General features: G+C 43.5%; 2 protein-coding genes across 2 annotated transcripts in view; one reads left to right on the top strand and one right to left on the bottom strand.

The window, feature by feature from the left end:
- The window catches only part of Ogfod1 (2-oxoglutarate and iron dependent oxygenase domain containing 1), a 59070-nt gene extending 52467 nt beyond the window's left edge, over positions 1 to 6603 (bottom strand). Inside the window, exon 1 of the mRNA XM_087900443.1 lies at positions 6454 to 6603. The gene's annotated coding sequence lies outside the window, so the exon portion shown is untranslated. The remainder of the gene's footprint in view (positions 1 to 6453) is intronic.
- A 326-nt stretch (positions 6604 to 6929) lies between these two features.
- The window catches only part of Amfr (autocrine motility factor receptor), a 41538-nt gene continuing 29273 nt past the window's right edge, over positions 6930 to 19194 (top strand). The window contains exons 1-3 of the mRNA XM_085681964.2: positions 6930 to 7227; positions 14053 to 14145; positions 18910 to 19074. Coding sequence (XP_085538090.1) covers positions 6973 to 7227; positions 14053 to 14145; positions 18910 to 19074 — 513 coding nt within the window. The 5' untranslated portion in view covers positions 6930 to 6972. The remainder of the gene's footprint in view (positions 7228 to 14052; positions 14146 to 18909; positions 19075 to 19194) is intronic.

The raw sequence follows: 19194 nt of genomic DNA, 5'->3' as shown, positions 1-19194 counted from the left end.
CTGAGTCATGACAAAAATAACATCAGGTTACAGTTGGGGAATCTGAGGTGTTGTATATGTACTGATAAAAATCTTGATTTTATCAATCAGTAAAGCTTTTCAAAAATATTTAAAATAGGCTGGGTATGGTAGTACACTTGGGAATCTAATGTTGGAGGACCAAGCATTCCAGGATAGCAAAGCTACCTAGCAAGTCCCTACCTCAAAACACAATACAGAGGAATAGTCTGAATCATCTAGATTCTAGAAGTCAGGACAGGTTTTGTCAGCCTAAGAGAAAATAGCAAATTTAAACTTCTAGTACAATGCCTAGTTAGTGGAATAAAGTTTTAGGACAAAGATGGTTGGGTATGGAAACACACAACTTTAATCACAACACTCCAGAGGCAAAGACATGCAGATCACTGTTCCAGGCCAGCCATCACATAGTGAGATCCTGTCAAAAAGAAGTTTTAAGGGCTGGGGAGTTGGCTTATTAGTTGAGAGCACCTCTGCTTTTATGCAGGACTTGGATTTGGTTCCCAGTGCTCACATGGTGGCTCACAGCCATCTGTAACTCCAGTTCCAGGGGATCAGACATGGCTGACCTTGGGCACCAGGCATGCATGTGGTCCATATATATATATATATATATATATACACACACACACACACACACACACACACACACACACACGTAGGCAAAGCACTTATAAAAATTTTTATAAAAAGACAAAAGACTTGGCTGGCTGTATCATTACTTACGGTCAGTGTAGTTGCTTATTGCAGACTTGTCGCCTGTAGGCTTAATGTAATGAAAGTCTCACAAAGTGTATCAAGTTGTTAATAGGAGAAGTAAGCTTGATTGGTTTTCACGTTTTATGCTGTCCACTACAAGCCTGTCTCCTGAATATTGGGCAATAGCACATGTATGTCAGTACAGTCTTCTGTTTAGCTTTGACAGTCAGGTGAAGAGTGAACAAGGAATTAAGTTTAGAGTCATGTCACTCTTTCATGTGGTTGTGGCAGTGACTAACTGCCCATGCTTCATTGTGGGTAAGCAGTATTCTACAAGACCAAGAGTAACTGACTTCCTCTGAAAAGCCACTAGCTCCTGAATACTTCTTTCCCTCAGGACCCAAAAGTCTTGCCCCAGTAGTTTATGTTAGCATCTTCCTAGTTTAGCATGGTTTATTGATTAGTCCAGCTAATACTTCAGATTGGGGAAGGTAGACAAGGATAGGTTGACAAGGCTCATCTTCCACTATTGGGCACTCAAGTAAGATGCTACTGCACCTCAGGTGTCATTGTTACAGTTCTGGGAAGATGGAGGGAGGAACTTTCTCCTGCCTGTGGTGTAGAGTGCTGGCAGAAAACAGTTCTTGAGTTGGAAGAGTCATCTGATTCAAATCCACTCTTGTCCCTTGTAACTTAAACTTTGACCCAGAAATACTTGCTCACTTCTTCCAACTGTAAGTGCTTGAGCCAGCCATTCATATTCTGAGTTACCAGTTGTTCTAACCTTGGTATGTAAGGGAGCTGGTTTTAAACAAAATTCCCATCGCAAGTTTTAAAGCCTTTGGTCAATTACAGTTGGATCCCAATACTTTTGTTTCCTGAAGAGTTGAGAGGCATTAGAGGGGTTCAGATTTCATGTGTTCTTTAAAGTACTCAAAAAGAGCACATGTTACAATTTTTTTGATATGTAACATCACTTAGGACATAAGTCTCTTAGAGGGTCATTCCAATGACATACATACTAAATGTCGCAGAGTATTAAAATAAGCCTTTGACCAACTGACATTTTTAACCTAATTTACAAATGAAAGCATTCTTGTTATTTCTTCACTAATGCTAGTAGTACGTGCTCTATACAAAACTAAGTGACCCTAGGAAATGTTTAAACATTTAACATAAATGTTACAACATTTAAATGTTGTAAAGGGAAAAATGAAAAACTAAATTGCTTAAAGTCATGTTTAGGACTGATCTACCCTGTTGGAGAACAGATGGAAGACTACTGTGAAATCTTTTTTCTTTAGAAATAGCACTACTAACTAGGTGGTTCAGGAGGCAGAGGCAGGTGGGTCTCTGAGTTCAAGATCAGCCAGGGTCACACAGAAACACTCAATAAAATCTGTACATTAGTTTGTATTCTTTTTAAAGAAAGTGTGTATGGATGTGATGCCTGCATGCACATCTGTGCACCATAGGTGTACGGTGTCCATGGACAGCAGAAGAGGGCATCAGCTCTCCTGGGACTGTAGTTAGACACGGTTGTGAGCTGCTAGGTGAATGCTGGGAATCTAATTCCTGTCCTCTGCAAGAGCAGCCAGTGCTTTTAACCACTGAGCTGTCTCCAGCCCTCCTGGCTCTTCTAAAGACCTGCTAGAATTCCCTTGTTCCCTCAGTGTACAAGAGAGTAATGGCATTTAGGACTTCATTTTTTATTTTGGAATTTAGTTGTTTTTTTTTTATTATTATTTAACTTTATGTGCTTTGGTTTGAAGGTGTCAAATCTGGAAGTAGAGTTCCAGTTGTGAGTTGCCACGTGGGTATTGAGAATTGAACCTCTGGAAGAGCAGCCAGAGTGCTCTTAATCACTGAGCCATCTCTCCAGCCCCAGAACTTCATTTTTAAAGCACCTGCTTTGTCAATTGAGATGAAATGCTTGAGTAGCCTCTCCTCCATATCTGAGCTCCCCAAACTTAGAAGCTTTTACTAATTCTTAGTATTCGGAACAGCATGTGGAGTGCTGACTGATGCAGCGAATTTTCAGTTTTCTTGTGCTACACTGTTAAAGAAGCTTAGTCAGCTTCCGTAGTTTAAGATTTGAGTTTCTAAATCATTTCACTTGTTTGCTATCACTTGGGTTAAACTGGACTCACTCAAGTTTGCCTCTGTTTAAATATAAGTTCTCATTCAGTTTGAGCCATTAAATTCAACTTAATATTAACACACATATATATGCCTATTTTGAGAAAAAAATCAACAAAAAAACCCCAGATGTATGAAGATTAAGCCAGCTAAATGTATTTTAGTGGTATTAAGGGATAAAGGCTAGAGCTAAACTGGAGAAATGCATAAAATTATACTGTTCTGTTGAAAGAGTAATGTGTTCAAAAACTTCTTTGCTAGCAATGTTGTTCAGTGATAGAGTGCTTGCCTAGAAAACTCTGGGTTCAATCCATGTTCTTCCCAAACAGAAAAGCTGGTTATATATATATACACACACACAAGTACCATTTATAGTTGTGGCTTTGAGCACTTTCCTGGTTTGTTTATAGGAATGTATAAAGAAACTGGAGTTTTGGTTATATTTTTATATTTGTAAAGCCAAAGTTTGACTAAAATGGTCATTGTTCTTTTTTAAGTTCTTATTTCAATAAAAGCATTTAAAACTGAACAACTAATTGTTTGGGATAGTCCTATGTGGTGGGTTGCTAAATTTGATGTTTCCTTGTCTGTGCTCAGGTCCACTGGATAAGGGACCAGCTTGGCATAGTGGCAAGGACCTGATGATCTGGGCTATGGATGCTGTCCTTCCCTTCCCATTCTTTTCCCTTAGCATGCCCTTAGTGGATTCAGTTACCTGCAGTTGATGGAATCACTGGATTTAGAGCCTAAAGCCTGGGATACTTAAAAGTCACAACACAGTGTGTTGACTACATATTGTTGTATCATTAGCGACTGTTTCTTCATCTACAGGATTATAAGTGTGAGCTACTGTAATCTGGCTTTTTGTTAAGACTTTGGAGAGATGGCTCAGCAGTTTAAGAACATTGGCTACTCTTCCAGAAGACGCAGGTTTGAATCTCAGCACTCAAATGGCAGCTCACAACTGCCTGTGATTGCAGTTTCAGAGGATCTGAAAACTGGTGGGCACCTGCATACACGTTAAACAAATTCATGCAGGCACAGACACATAAATATGCATAATAATTGTTAGTTCTTAAAAACACAAAACCAATCATGAGACTGGTACTTATTCTGTGGCATACTCCGCAGGTTGAGGCAGGTTGGTTACTTCAGCTCAGGAGTTCAAGACTATAGACCCAGTAATACAGAGACGGGGAGGAAGGAGGAGAAAGGGAGACAAAGATGGAGAGCGATGGGAGCTCATTGGGTGTGGTGGTTCACGTCTGTCATCCTCTACCATTTAGGAGTTTCAGGTAGGAGAACTGCCTCAAGCTGGAGGCCAGACTGGGTTAGAGTGAGAACAAGTGTCTCAAACAGCTGCCTGAGAGAAGGATGAGGGGCAAAGAAATAGAACAATGACTCTTCTAGCAAAAACACACACACAAACAAACACATACACACACACACAACACAAAAAACATTTAAAGTCTTTTGCAATCTTGTAAAATGCAGCTGGGCTGGATTAACTTCACCTGTTACGCATATTGGACTTTCAGAAAGCCCAAGCTTCTGAGATTAAAAAGGCAGCTCTGTTATTTGGCAATATGAGAGGACAAGTTTGAGATCTAATATTACTCTTTTGTGGCTTGGCTCGGATGTGAATTACAAATGTATACGGTTTAAAAATCACGGTGACTCAGATCTGACCTTGTGAAGCAGAACACTCACCTGGGAAATTACCATCCTCATTTCTTCAGAATAAAGCTTTCCATTATTTGGACAATAGTGTTCAGGCTTGGTTGTGGTTATTTTTTTGTTTTTTGTTTTGTTTTATTTTCTCTTTGGGGGTCTGCCACCCAGCTCGCAAATAAATACATGGAGATTTATTCTTGTCATGAGTGCCCAGTCTTAGCTTGGCTCGTTTCTAGTCAGCTTTTTTTAACTTAAATTATCCTGTTTCTCTTTAACTACATTTTGCCTCCGAGCTTTTTACCTTTCTTTATTCTATATCTTTCCTTTTCTATATATCTTTCTTTATTCTATATATTTTTCTTTATTCTAGATATCTTTCTTTTCCTCCGTGGATAGCTATGTGACTGGCCCCTGGCATCCTCTCCTCCCTCTCTTCCCTAGCGTCCTCCTCCTATTTATTCTGTCTGCCCAACAGTCTTGCATGTTTTTCTCTCTGCCTAGCTTGGCCATTCAGCTCTTTATTAGACCAATCAGGTGTTTTAGGCAGGCAAAGTAACACAGCTTTACAGAGTTAAATGCAACATAAAAGAATGCAATGCATTTTTGCATCATTAAACAAATATTCAACAGCATAAACTGAATGTAACACATCTTCAACGAATATTCCACAACACTCAGTGTTTTATTTTTATGTGAGTGTGCGTGTGTGCACACAATAGGGAAGTCAGAGGATAACTTCTGGGTGTTATGGGAATCAAACCCAGGTCACTAGGATTTGTAGCAAATGCTTTATCTGCTGCTGAGCTATCTTGCAAATGACTGGGGAGAGAACCAAAGAGAACTTAAGCATATGAAGACTTTTAACAAGGTATTTTTTATGAATTATTACAAAGTGGTGGTTAATTTTCAGATTAAAAGATTCTATGGACTACTACTATGAGCAGCAATAGATCCGGGCGGTGGTGGCACACACCTTTAAACCCAGCACTTGGGAGACAAAGGCAGGCGGATCTCGTAGGCCAGCCTGGTCTACAGAGTGAGTTTCAGGACAGTTAAGACTACGAAGAAAACCCTTGTCTCAAAAAACAAAACAGAATCTATGGACTTTGGATATTTGGCTTGAAAAATACTTTAAAGGCAATTTAGCCCCTTTAGAAATTCTGGGGAAACCCACCAGCTATTTACAGAGCATACATTCTGGGATAGGCACTATTGCCTGGCTTGAGAATACGATGTACTTCATATACAGAGACCTAACTTGCTGTTTCTAGTGAATAATTCAGTGTCTTTTAATGTATAGGTGTATAACAGCAATTTCAGAACATCATCGCTTCAGGAAACTAGTACCCCAACCTTTCACCTCCTGTTCTCTCATGCTCCCCTCTACTCTACAGACATTACACTCCGTGTATTTGCCATATCGGTGGGATTACATACTATGTAGATACTGTGTGTGGCTTGACTCGAGCATATCTCCACGATATGCTCTTATATTGTGGCATGTATACATATTTCATTTTCAAACACTATATTCCATTGGAGTTTTCCCTCTCTGACATATTAGGAATAATGCTATTGTCAACCACTGCGTCGTAGTTTTGTGTGGTTGTACATTTTCATTTCGCTTAGATGTTTAAGCCAGGTAACTGCCAGGTCAAATGGTCACTCTTTGGTTAACTTTGAGGAACAGGCATTTTCCAAGAAGCCCAGTACCATTTTACATTCTACTTGTAGCATAAGAGAGAACATATTTTTATTTCCTGTTAAACTATCTCTGTTTTAAAAATAGTCTACTCGCGGCTATTTGTAAACAGAGACTTAAGACCTGATTAAGGAGGTAGCCAAGGCTCCTATTACTTCCTAAGCATCAAGTCCCCTCTTTAGGACACCATGGCAGCCCTCAGGGTGGTGGGAGGCGTTTACCTGCTTTGCCGGGGAGGAACAAGGCACAAGGGGCCAGGGGCCTGGGTACCGCACCCTGCCGCCCGGCCACGCACACAGGCCTGCCGTCATTGCCCACGGGCCGGGTTCACTCCAGAGTCCGGCTGGGGCGCGTCCGCGGCGTCAGTGGGCCCAGGGTCGCCAAGGATGCTGCAAGGCACCGGGACGCGGGACCCTAGGCCCGGTCCGGGGCCCCTGGGGCTGCGGCGCGCCCGCTGGGGGCGGGGGACGAAGGCCGCGCCCCCGCGCCCGTCCCACCCGCGTCCCGCTAGGGGCGGCGGCCCGCCCCGAGTCCGCCGAGGCTCTTCCGCGCCGGCAGGGGCAGCAGCGGGAGCGGCGCGGGGCGGAGCGGCGCGAGCAGCCAGCAGCGACCCGGCCCGGCCCGGCGCGGCGGCGGCGGCAGCGACGCCAGAGCCCGTGGGCGCCGCCGTTCGCGAGGCCGCCGCAGGCGCCTGGCCGCAGCGCGGGGAGCCCCGGGCGCCGGAGCCAGCCGCCGCCGCCATGCCGCTGCTCTTCCTCGAGCGCTTCCCGTGGCCCAGCCTCCGCACCTACACGGGCCTCAGCGGCCTGGCCTTGCTCGGCACCATCGTCAGCGCCTACCGCGCCCTCAGCCAGCCGGAGGCCGGGTCCGGCGAGCCGGAGCCGCTAACGGCCCCGCTGCAGCCCGAGGCGCTCGTGCCGTCGCGTCTGGCCGCCGGCGGCCCCCGGGCCCGCGACGTGGCCCAGTACCTGCTGTCGGACAGCCTGTTCGTGTGGGTGAGCGAGGCTGTGGGCCGGGCGCGGGCGGGCGGACGAGCGAGCGGGAGCCGCCATGTCACCCTTTATCCGCGGGGGGCGTGGCCGGGCGCTGACCCGGGCTGAGGAGGCCGGGGGTGGGGGCGAGGTGACCCCTCTCGCGTGGGACTGGAGGCCGAGCTGACCCCTCTCGCGTGGGGCTGGAGGCCGAGCGGCGATCCGAGCATGGCGAGCCGCGGAGGGAAGAAGGGGCCAGGTCGCCCGGCTGAACGGCCGGCCCACGGAAGGGCGGTCGGTCCCGGCCGACGGAGTCCAGGGCAGCGGGGCCGGAGCCGGGGCAAGTGGCGTCCAGCTCGGCGGTGTTGTGGGCGGGTTCTCGAGGAAGAGAGAGGACCGAGAGTTAGGGGGACATTTTAAGCGTTTGGACGGGTTGGGACAGACATTTAACTCTAAAGAAAACAACTTTGAAAGGTTGCTATTTGGTAATGGATTACCCGCCGGCGGGCGTTGTGGAAAGAAGCAAACAAACCAGCTGCGTCCTTTTTCTTTTACCTGCTGGTTTGTGACTGTTCCCTTTGGTGACTGAAGACAGCAAAACATTCTGATCGGTGTGGCAGCGTCTGCTTTGAACTCGATTTCTCCCTGAGCGGTCCATTTTCAAACAAGGTTTCTAGTTTGTTCTGTCCGGGCGAGATAAGCAACGTTCACATGGCACAAGTACTGTCTTCGTTTATTACATCATTTCAGGCTGGGCAGATGTGCGGAAATTTTGCTCTCACCTGCATTTGCATGCCTCGTCTATACACCCTCAGAAATGTGAAAAGTTGCTCTAGGATTTAAAATTTGTCACTTGGATTTACTATGGCTTGTGGGATCTTCTCTCCTCGGAGTTCTCTCTTGGCGCCTAGAGCAAGCTGTGAATGACTGAGGGGTTAATATTCTAAGTTGGTGGAATTATCAGCAACTCATTTGTTATAATTACTCCCACTGTGCTTCATCAGGAAGCAGAGGGATTTGTGAGCTCCGGGGGCTGTAGATTAAGCTGCCCGATCCTTTGATAATAGTTTAAGAGGAGGTAGGGAAGGGTGAAGTTCCAATTTCCCTACTCCTGTGTAGAGATGAGCCGTTCTTTACCAAATGGACGAGACAAAGAATTCAGTTCACATCTTGTTTAATTTCAGATCTCTGTGCATTTGTGTAACAGGGTAAACAACTTAAGAGTTCCGTGGCGAGAGCTTTCGACCGAAGACTGTCGGGCAGTCCTTGATGTGCTCTTGTCAGTCTGAGATAGCAGGACGCTCAACAGGAACCACTATTGTAGCCAGAGAACAGACAGTAGTATTGTTTAATGATTTTTTTCTTAATCATAAATTTCTTTTTGCAGAACCCATGTTCAAATTCCAAGGTTAATACCGCTTCATAAAAGATTACCCAAGGCCTTTTGGTTTTGCTGAGAACCGTTTTAAAGAAATGTTTTTTTTTTCTTTCTATAGTCTTGCTGCATGCAAATTGGTTATCCCCCCCCCCCCCACCCCTCGAGTCCTTATTATTTCTCAGTTGAACTTGGTGCAGTTTTTCTTCCACCTCTTCTGGAGTTTTGATGTGCTTGTTTTTGGCATCCCGTGGCTGCCCCTACTTCTCTTGTGTGCCCAGAACTTACTTTATCATCTAGTACCCACTTTGTGCTGGAGCAGCTTTGTTCCTGCACTCCCAGAGCACTTCCCCTGTGGCCTGACAGCGTTGCTGAGTGACTGTGTGGCGGGCCTTTGTGGATGCTTCTTGAGCCCCACTCACGGGCATTTATATAGTACCCCCCCCAATAAAAACAAAAATGAAACCCTGCCAAGGTCAAGCTAGATGGACAAGAACCGGGCCTTTGTCAGCTGCAAATCTTATTAGTTACTGTTTTGTGCGTTAGGCTCTCCAGAACTCGTCTTTGTAGACAGCCTTGCAGGAGGTTTTGTATTAGCACACTCAGTTCAAAACCGTTCAGAGATGCTATTTTCAGCCCTCTGGAAGACACAGCTGCGAAGAGCACTTTCCCCTACCCTCATATGACTCATATGTAAATAAGGCGAAACACGCGAGGTGATGGTCGATGCACACAGCACCCGGTGGGGTTTGGAGGTGGGGAAGGACCGGAGCGGGTGCCGTGGACACTGAGCTGCGAGGTGGCATGGGTCCTAAGCTGTGAACTGGGGCGAACAGTATTGGGGAGGAGTTCTGCAGAGCACTCCCTGACCTGGGCACCCTGGCCTACTTGAAAGGGAGATTGAGAGGGTGAAAAGTAGTCCCTGGGGTACCAGGAGGTAGCCCTGCTGTGAGAAAGGAGGTGAGAAACCTTTGAAGCTCTTACTTAGCTCCAGGTGTGGAGCCCAGGCTAACTTGTAGCTTGTGGCAGCGCTTTTGACAGCCTTCTTCGGGGGTTTTCAGTCTTCTGCCACATGTGGTGAGAAAAGTAGGTGGAATTTCAGAACTGGTCAGGTCAGTTCTAAACTTAAGAATTTAAAGGACAGATTCTACCAGTTTATACTTCTTCTTTTTTTCCTTCTTGTTGAGACAGGATTTCTCTGTACAACAGCCCTGGCCGTCCTGGAACTCAGTATGTAGACCAGGCTAACCCCCAGCTCCAAGTGCTCCCTCCGCCTGCTTCTGCCTCCTGAGTGCTGGGTTTAAAAGCATGTGCTTGGCTACAAATTTCGTAATTCAAAGGTCAGAGGAAACCAACGTGATAGACGGTGAAAGTAGGTCTCCGGCCACCTGTTTCCCATTGCCTGGTTCTTGTAACTGGTGCTGGCCTGAAGTGGGAACCTACAAAACATCCAGGTTGTCTCAAGTCATTTACACAGTTCATTTCTACGGATTATACATATATACATGTGACAGCTCTTTCTGTTTCACACCTGTACCTGCCCCCCTGTGGTCTGGATGTGCCTTTGAATTTTTATCTTAAGTGACCTTGACATACCAATTATGTATCCCTTCTTGAGCTGCTATTAATGCCTCGTGTGGATCTCCTGGATGAGGGTTTATTCAGTGAAGCCTTCAGTGATGGACGCGTGCTCCATTTTTCTGCTATGATTCAGGCGAAGCCTTTTAGCTTGTTTGGATTCTTCCTGTGAGAAAAAATTAGTAAGCTGTACAGAGTAGATAAAATATTAAATAGCTCTTCACTATTGTCTGAGTGAAGGAAGCGGCCGCTCAGATCAGGCTTGCTGCAACTGAGCTTCGTGTGGGGGGTATTTTTGTTTATTTTATTTATTTTTTTGGAGACATGGTTTCTCTGTAACGAACTCTTCCTGTTCTGAAACTCACTCTGTACCAGGCTGGCCTCTAACTCAGAGATCTGCCTGCCTCTTCCTCCCGAGTGCTAAGCTTTGGGTTTTTTTTTTTTTTTATGGTTTTTGGAGACTCAGTTTGTTCCATAGTTCTGGGGCTTGAAATCTGGGCTGGTGTCAATTCTGCAAGAGTGTCAAAGGTAACTGATTTGGCATATACTAGAAAGGAAGGAAGAGTGCTCCAGTTAGGACCCTTTGAGTTCTTCAAGCGTGTTTTGTTTCTTTTTGTTTCCTGATTTTGGAGACCAAGTCTGACTGTTCAGGACAGACTGTGCTGCCTACTCTCAATGTTTGTGCCTCAGCCTCCAGTGACAGGATTGTAGGCCGGGGCCACCATGCTTGGCGCCACAGTTATGTTTGCAGCTGAGTTGGAGAAGTCACTGTGTTTATTGGGAAGACACAATACTTGTGAAGTTAGGACTTTTTTCTTTAAAAATTGTAAGACTTATTTTATGGGTATGAATGTTTAGCCGGCATGTATAAGTGTGCTCCACATGCATGCCTAGTGCATTTGGAGGGCAGGAGGTGGCATTATAGTCTCTGTAACAGAAGTCCCGGATGGCTGTGAACCATTCATTATATGGATGTTGGGAGCTAAGTGGGTCTTCTGCAAGAGCAACAAATGCTTTTAACCTCCAACTGCAAGACTTTTCCCTATAACTAGATATAGAATCGTCCATTGTCAGCAGTCGTTGCAGTGTTGGAGTAAAGCACTATTCAGAAGCTTTAAACTGTTAATTCTTCCAAACCTTCGTTGGTTTTGTTTTCTCATGGATGTTATTTTTTTTAATACATTTTCTTCCCAGTGGTTATATACTTTCTTCTGTCCCTCCCTTTCTTCCCTCCCTTTCCTCTGTTCTTTGAGGCAGGGTCTAGTTAAGTAGTCCTGAATTTGCAGCCCTCCTGTTTCAGCCTCTCATGTAGTTCGTACTGTAGGTCTGTCACCAGGAGTGGCTGGCTCTATATGCTTTTTTGAGCCCTGTTTTACTTAGACATGCTGATTTTCAAATCTCCCTTTAGATTAAAATAGAAATGTTTATCTATGAGAGACTTTTGCTGTTGGAGGTGGGAGACAGTATAAATTGGAACTTTTCAAAAAAAACTGAAGAAAAATTGTGTGCTCATGCACATGTGCATGCGTGATATGAATGCAGGTTCCAGTGGAGGCCAGAAGAAGGTGTTGGATGCCCTGAAGCTGATGAAGTCACAGTGCTTGTGAACCATGAAGCGGTTGCTGGGACTTGAAGTAGGGCTTGTGGTAGAGCAGGAAGTGCTCTTAACTGCTGAGCCATCTTTCCACCCTTCAAAGAAACTTTTTATACATATTTTGTAAGTCAAAAACTTTAAAGAACTTAACTGAAAGTGATAAAATTAAGTTTTGTTTGGTGGCTGAGGTACAGTGGTGCTGCTTGGGATAGAGAAGTAATGATAGACTCTAAGTCTGATTTTTGAGTTCAGGTTCAAGGTCTTCATTTTCCACCTTTCTCCTGTCCTTGAGCACTTACTGAACGTGTTGCATTTGTGTGTTTGCACTCATGTGATGCCGTGTAACCAGGAAGAGCCCTTTTTTAAAACAGCTTGCAGTTAAGCTGGGGAGTTTAGCTGATTTTTAAAAATACTCCATTTGCCTGCTGAAGACAGATTTGGTATGAGGGTTGTAGTTTTGGGTGATATTTCCTCTGCTTTGTATGACTGAAATTCTCACTGACTGGCAAAATTCAAGGGAAGTGCTCCTCTTACAAGTCTACATCAGTGCCTTAGAAATGAGCATTGTCAGGTGTCAGTTTATTTATTATTTAAATAAATAAGATTTATTTAAAATTTTATTTGAGATTTTATGTTTTATGTGTATGGGTGTTTTACCTGCGTGCATGGTATGTCTGTATACCACTTGTGTGTATGCAATGCAAGGTGTTGGTTATGAGACTGGCAGTTGTGGGACACCACATGGATACTGGGAATCACACCCTTGTCCTCTGGAATAGCCAGTGCTCTTAACTGCTGAGTCGTCTCTAGCCCACTCCATTGTATAAAGATTTTATTTCATATTAAGTGTGTATGTGTGTCTGTGCACCTGCAGTGCCCATGGAGGCCAGGAATGGTAGATTTTTAGACCTAAAGTTATAGGCAGTTGTGAGATGCTCAGCATGTGTGCTGGGACCAAACTGAAAGTTCCTTATAATTCTGGGTTTGTTTTGTTTGTGGCTGGCCTGGAACTCTGAACTCACAGAGATCTGCCTGCCCTGCCTCCCGAGTGCTGGGACTGAAGGTGCGCACTGAATTGTTCTGAACTGGGTTCTCATATAAGGCTGTAGGATTTTGGTGAAATATTTTTCCCCACCTGATTTATCAAAGGATTTAAATACCAAATAGTTCTTTCCCTAAGGTGGAACGATTTTTGTTTTAATCCTTTAAAAATATCTTCTTGGCCCCATTAGGCAACAGAATAGAACTAAACATGACTGAATCTTTTTGTAAAGAGTTAGATCCTCCGGTGTGTGTTCTGCCACAGGAGTGTGTGCTGGGAGATACAGAGGTGTCCTGCTGGGATGTGAGGGGCTTGCTGTCTTACAGGGCCCTTTCATCATATTCCCTCTCCTCCCTCCCTCTCTCCGTCACTTCCCCCATTACAGTTTGCTTTTAAAAGTAGAGGGACAACCAGGTGGACGTGGTGGCACATGCCTATCATCCTAGGGCTTAGGAACTGGAGCTAGGAGAATAGGAAGTTAGTTCAAGGGCCACCTGGGGGGCATGAGAATCTATCTCCAAACAATGACAGGAGCCAAAGTAAGGGAAAGATGGCTTGCCCATTTGCTGTCTAGTTCTGAAAATACCTTTTTAAAATTATTTTCAAGAAGGAAGTTTTCTCAGCAAGTGGAAGAATGCCTTGGTTTGACACTGGTGTCACAGAGTATCCTTCCATTCTGCAGTCCCTCTCTATTACCTGACTGTTTTCCAGACCGCTCGTCCTCCTGCCCTTCCCCATTTGTCAGGGCAGCATTTTTGAGTTCTGGATTTTACTGATCACGATGACTTCTAGACCAGTTAGCCAACAGCTACCTTAATGTTCATGTGGGAACGAAGGCACATACTTCTGTGTGGTTATTTGTTTATTTATTAATTGAGACGGTGTCTGGATTGGGCTTCCAGTCCTCCTGCCTCAGCCTTCCTAGTGTGTGGATTCCAGGTGTGTGCCATCATACCAAGTTTGGTCCATACAGTTTTAGAGACAGTGCAGAGTTCTTAGTGTCCTGTCAAGTCGGAAGGGAAGGGTGGCTTTCTGGAGGGTACCCACTGGGACAGGGGTCTGACTCAGTGAGCTATGAAGCTGGTGCTCCCGTCCCCACGTCCCATCCCTGTTTAGCTTTGATAGCACTTAGTTTGTACTGGTAGAAAAGCAGGAAGGCTCTGTTCTGGGAATGGCAGTCTAATTCCTCATAGGAAACATTACACTGTGTTTGTATTTCACCAGAACTGAACTTCCTTTCTTTCTTTGATATGTGTACAGGTTCTGGTGAACACTGCTTGCTGTGTTTTGATGTTGGTGGCTAAGCTTATCCAGTGTATTGTGTTTGGTCCTCTTCGAGTGAGTGAGAGACAGGTAAGTGATTACTTGCAAAGAAAATTTAAAAGCACTATTAAATTTGATGTAATTTCAAGTATATAGAAAAGTTCCATGAATACTACAAAGAACTCCCAGTTGTGCTTTATCCAGATTCACTTTTTATTTTATTTGTGTGTGTGTGTGAGAGTGTGTGTTGTGTATATGAATGTGCTCACCTATACCTGGCACACATGGGAGCCAGAGGAGAATTTTAAGTGTCCTCCCCTATTTCTCCACTTTGTTTCAGCTGGGGGTTCTTACTGAACTGGGGGCTTGGTCATAAGTGCTTGTAGTACTGAGCCATCTTTTCGTCCTCGGAGTCACTTCTTGCTTACGTAGATTTTCTTTTTCTTTTTTTTTTTTTTTAAATATTTATTTATTTATTTATTATGTATACAGTATTCTGTCTGTGTGTATGTCTGCAGGCCAGAAGAGGGCACCAGACCTCATTACAGATGGTTGTGAGCCACCATATGGTTGCTGGGAATTGAACTCAGGACCTTTGGAAGAGCAGGCAGTGCTCTTAACCACTGAGCCATCTCTCCAGCCCCTTACGTAGATTTTCTGATCCATTTGGAATTAAGTGCTGGACATGGTACAGTTTTACCTCAGATACTTCAGAATATGTTCCAAGAGCAAGGATAACTTCCTGAGTATTCACTGCACAGCGATAAAAATTAGAAAAGTTAGCCTTGATAAAATACTTTAATTATACTCAGGATAGCCAGTCTATCCCATTGTAACTATTTCTCCACAATTTTTTGTTTTGTTTAAACAGGACCTTGCTATGTAGTTCTGTAGGCATGGAACTTCCTTTGTAGAGCAGGCTGCCCTTGAACTCACAGTCCTCATGGCTCAGCCACCCTTGCTGGGATTATCCTTACTTCTGGCTCAGAAGCTCCATTTGATACTTCGTTTTTCATTCTTTCTGAGCTAGAAATGGACCAGGCCTGTGGCACACTGTCTGAGTGGCAGCAGTGGGCCTTCAGTGTTTTGTCTTCTCTAACGTGTGTGATATCAGGTCAAAATTTGCAGGAAACGTTACCTTCAGGAGTTTGAAACTCTTGTTATTCACCCATTTTAGCTTTTCTGTATAGAACACATCTTTATGCTGTTTTTTTGCTGGCTTATTTTATTATTAATGCCACCCACTAGCATTTATTTATTAAGAACTACTTTGAGAGCTAAGCAGTGATCACATATGCCTTTAAGTCCAGCACTTGGAAGGCAGAGGCAAGTGGATCTCTGAGTTTGAGTCCAGCCTGGTCTACATAGTGAGTTCTAGGATAGCCAGGACTACACAGAGAAACCCTGTCTCAAAAAACTAATAACAATAAAAAAGAACTATTTTGATTTTAGACTCGAAGAATTGATATATATATTTGCTCTGTGGGTGCTTAAAGTTTAAAAAATAAGACTAACATTAGAGACAAAGACACTGACTACCTAAAATAGAATAAACACTAACAGTTAAGTAGAGCCTTAGAGCATGAGAGGGGTTTTAGTCTTTCCTTCTCTCTCTCTCTCTCTCTCTCTCTCTCTTTTATTAAATTATTTTACCCTACTTTAAAAAAATACTTATTTTTATTTTGTGTGCATTGGTGTTTTGCCGTGGGTGTCAGATCTTCTGGAACTGAAATTACAGACAGTTGTAAACTGTCATGTTAGTGCTAGGAATTGAACCCGTCCTCTGGAAGAGCAATCAGTGCTCTTAACCACTGAGTCATCTCTCCAGCCCCTCTCTTTCTGTTTGTAAAAATTTATTTTTTTATACCAGTGTTTTACCTACATGTATGTAAGTGTACCATTTGTGTGTCTGGTGCCCATGGAGGCTAGAAGAAGGAATTGGATCCCCTAGAACTGGAGTTAGAGATTACAGAGGGTTGTCAGCTACCATGCGGGTACTGGGAAGCATAAAGTTGTGTTGTATCCTTTATAAGAGCAGCAAATGCTTATAAACACTGAACATTGACCCAGCCAGAGGGTTTTTGATTTTAAATATACTTAAAGCATTTAATGCCTATTATAACATTTTAAAAAGCTCTTTACAGGCTGTGTGGTGGTGGTACATTCCTTTAATCCCAATGCTCAGGAGGCAGAGGCAGGCGAATCTGTAAGTTCCAGGCTAGCCTGAGATAGAGAACGAGTTCCAGAACAGCCAGGATTACACAGAGAAGCCCTGTCTCAAAGAAAGAAAGAAAAGAAAGCACTTTACCTTCTTTAAGTCACTTAATTCACCACCTATTCTGTGATACATAGGCTGTTATATTAAGACCCATTTTATAGCATGGAAAACTAAAGCATGAAATGTCAGCAACCCCACACTTGTACAGTGGCGCAGCCAGGAATCACAACCAGTGTATTTCAAGTTCTCCTGCTTTTCCTGCCTAGGGAACAGACGTTCACCCCGATTCCAGGCTTACTGTGTTGGGGCGTGGTGTTCAGAACCACGCCGTATTCCCTGTGTAAGGGCTGCAGGAGCATTGCTCTGGTTGTCTGCCTTTGCAATGGATAGAACTAGAGGGTACTTTTTTTCCCCCAGTTAACTTTGTTCTCTGAACTCAAGGTATCTAATCAGAGTCATATTTAAACTCTCAAAGTAATTGTATTCTTTGTGTTGGGGTCCTGCTGGCCTCAAACTCAAGACCCTCTTGCCTTTGCTTTCCAGTCCTGAGTGCTGGGACCACAGGTGCCACTCAACCGTATCCCCAGCTTTAACTTCAACTTGTAAATGTTTGTACTCCTTAGAAATCGTGTATGAAAGTCTCATTAGGAGTCAGTCATGTTTTCACTGAGCGGTGGCACATGACTTTAATCCCAGTACTCAGGAGGCAGAGACAGGCAGATCTCTGAGTTTGAGGGCAGCCTGGTCTACATAATAAGTTCCAGAACAGCCAGGGCTACATGAAGAGAGCCTGTCTCAAAATAAAGGGGAAAAAAAGGGGGAAAAAAAAGTCACATTCGTTCATTCTTTTTTTTTTTTTTACCCAGATTCTTATCCTTTCCATCAATAGCTGGGTAATCAGATATTTTAATATTTGTAAGAGCTAGAACTCATTTGCTGTCCCCTTGCCTTTTTCCCCTATCCCAAGAAAGTGACGATTTTTAAAACTGAAAGTTTGAATTTAAAAACGATGATAAGGACTGGAGCTATGACTCAGCACCTTATTGCTTTTGCAGAGGACCAGAGTTTGATCCCCGGAACCCACATGGTGACTCACCACCACCTGTAACTCCAGTGTTGGGTGTTCTGGCACTTCTGACCTCTGGGAGTACCAGGCATTCACGTGGTGCAGATATAGCATGCAGACAAAGCATTTGTACACATAAAACAATTAAAAAATAATATAGCAAAGAAATAACATAATCTACTGCTTATGGAACACCTTAACAGCTTATTTAGAAAACAGATGGCTGTTCTTAAAAATAATAAGACCTTTGTAGTCTTCTTTTAAATAGTGTTGAATTAGGAACTCATTCAAATATATGTAATTTCATAAAATATTTTTTTGAATAAAGGAGAATTAAAAACAATTTGAGTCTCTCTGTTACTGTTAAGTCAGTATGCTGATATATCTAGAGAACATTTACCTACACTGATAAAGTTCTCACATTAATATGTGAGAAAAAAGTGTCCAAAATTAAAATATTGCATATTGGATGAAGAAAAAATAAATATTAAGGGCATTATTTTATTTTTAACCTGCTTTTGGTTTGGTTAGGTCTTTTTTTCTTTTTTCTTTTCTGTTAGCCCAGATTGGCTTCCCAAGTGCTGGGATTGCAGGCAGGCACAACTATACTTAGCTGTGTGGATAGACATTGTTTTAAATTTTTTCTTGTTGTTTTTATATTTTATTGGTTATATACTAGCAAGTGGCCTTTTAATTTTTATTTTCTTGTGTGTAGTGTGTGTATGTTGTATACATTGTGGGTGGGTGTGCATGTATTTGCATGTGTCTGGAGGCCAGAGGTTGACTTTAAGGGACTTTCTCAATTGCTTTCCACCTTTTTTTCTCCTTAAGATTCAAAACATTGTGTTCTTTTTGTGTATATGCCTGCATCAGTTTACTGCACAGTGTGCCTTGTGAGCTGCCTGATGTGGGTGCTGGGAGTGGGGTCCAGTAAGATATTCTGCAAGAGCAGTAGGGGCTCTTAACCACAGACTTTCTCTCTAGCCCTTTCTGTCTCATTTTTCTGAGACAGGTTTTCCTGAACCTGGAGCTCATCAATTTAGCTAGACTGGCCAATGAGCTGCAAGGATTGGCTGTCTCTGCCCCTCAGTACTGGGGTTACAGAGAAGTGTGCTTCTCCACTGGCTTTTACTTGGGTACGAGGGTTCCAAACTCAGGACTTTATGCTGCGTGGCAAGTACTGCACCTACTGAGCCATCTCCCCAGCCCTGCTTAATATTTTATTTAGAAAATCTAATCTTTTCTATTGTTGATTAAGTCAGAGTGCAGAAATAATATAAATAAAAAATAATTAAAATTATTGAAGTAATACTTGTTGATATTTTCTACTATACATGTAAACATAAAATATTTTGTGTAAGTACTAGACTAATATAACTACTTTTTTGTTGGCTGAAACTTCCTGGCTGTTCCAGATTACAAGTTTCAGTTATGAGATCACTTTATGGCTGTCCGGCCCTATTCTGTGAGGAATGCGCCATAAGCTTGCTTTGTTACGTTAGCATCTCGTACGTAGACTTGTTATGATGGAACTCACCTTTACCCACTTTTTTTTTTTTTTTTTTTTTAGCATCTCAAAGACAAGTTTTGGAATTTTATTTTCTACAAGTTCATTTTCATTTTTGGTGTGCTGAATGTCCAGACTGTGGAGGAGGTGGTGATGTGGTGCCTCTGGTTTGCCGGACTTGTTTTTCTGCACTTAATGGTTCAGCTCTGCAAAGACCGATTTGAATATGTGAGTTTTTAGCCCACCTCTTTGACTGCTCAGTCACATGTGTGTGCCAGGTTTGATGTAAGAAGTAAAGTGAGAAAGGCACAGGCTGCATGCTTGGGATACCTCAGAGGGGACTTCTAG

This window comes from Myodes glareolus, chromosome 22 (assembly GCF_982192425.1).
Source record: "Myodes glareolus chromosome 22, mMyoGla1.1, whole genome shotgun sequence".
NCBI classification, from domain to species: Eukaryota; Metazoa; Chordata; class Mammalia; order Rodentia; family Cricetidae; genus Myodes; species Myodes glareolus.
Note: the sequence above shows the minus strand (reverse complement) of the source record. Positions and strands in the feature narration are given on the sequence as shown.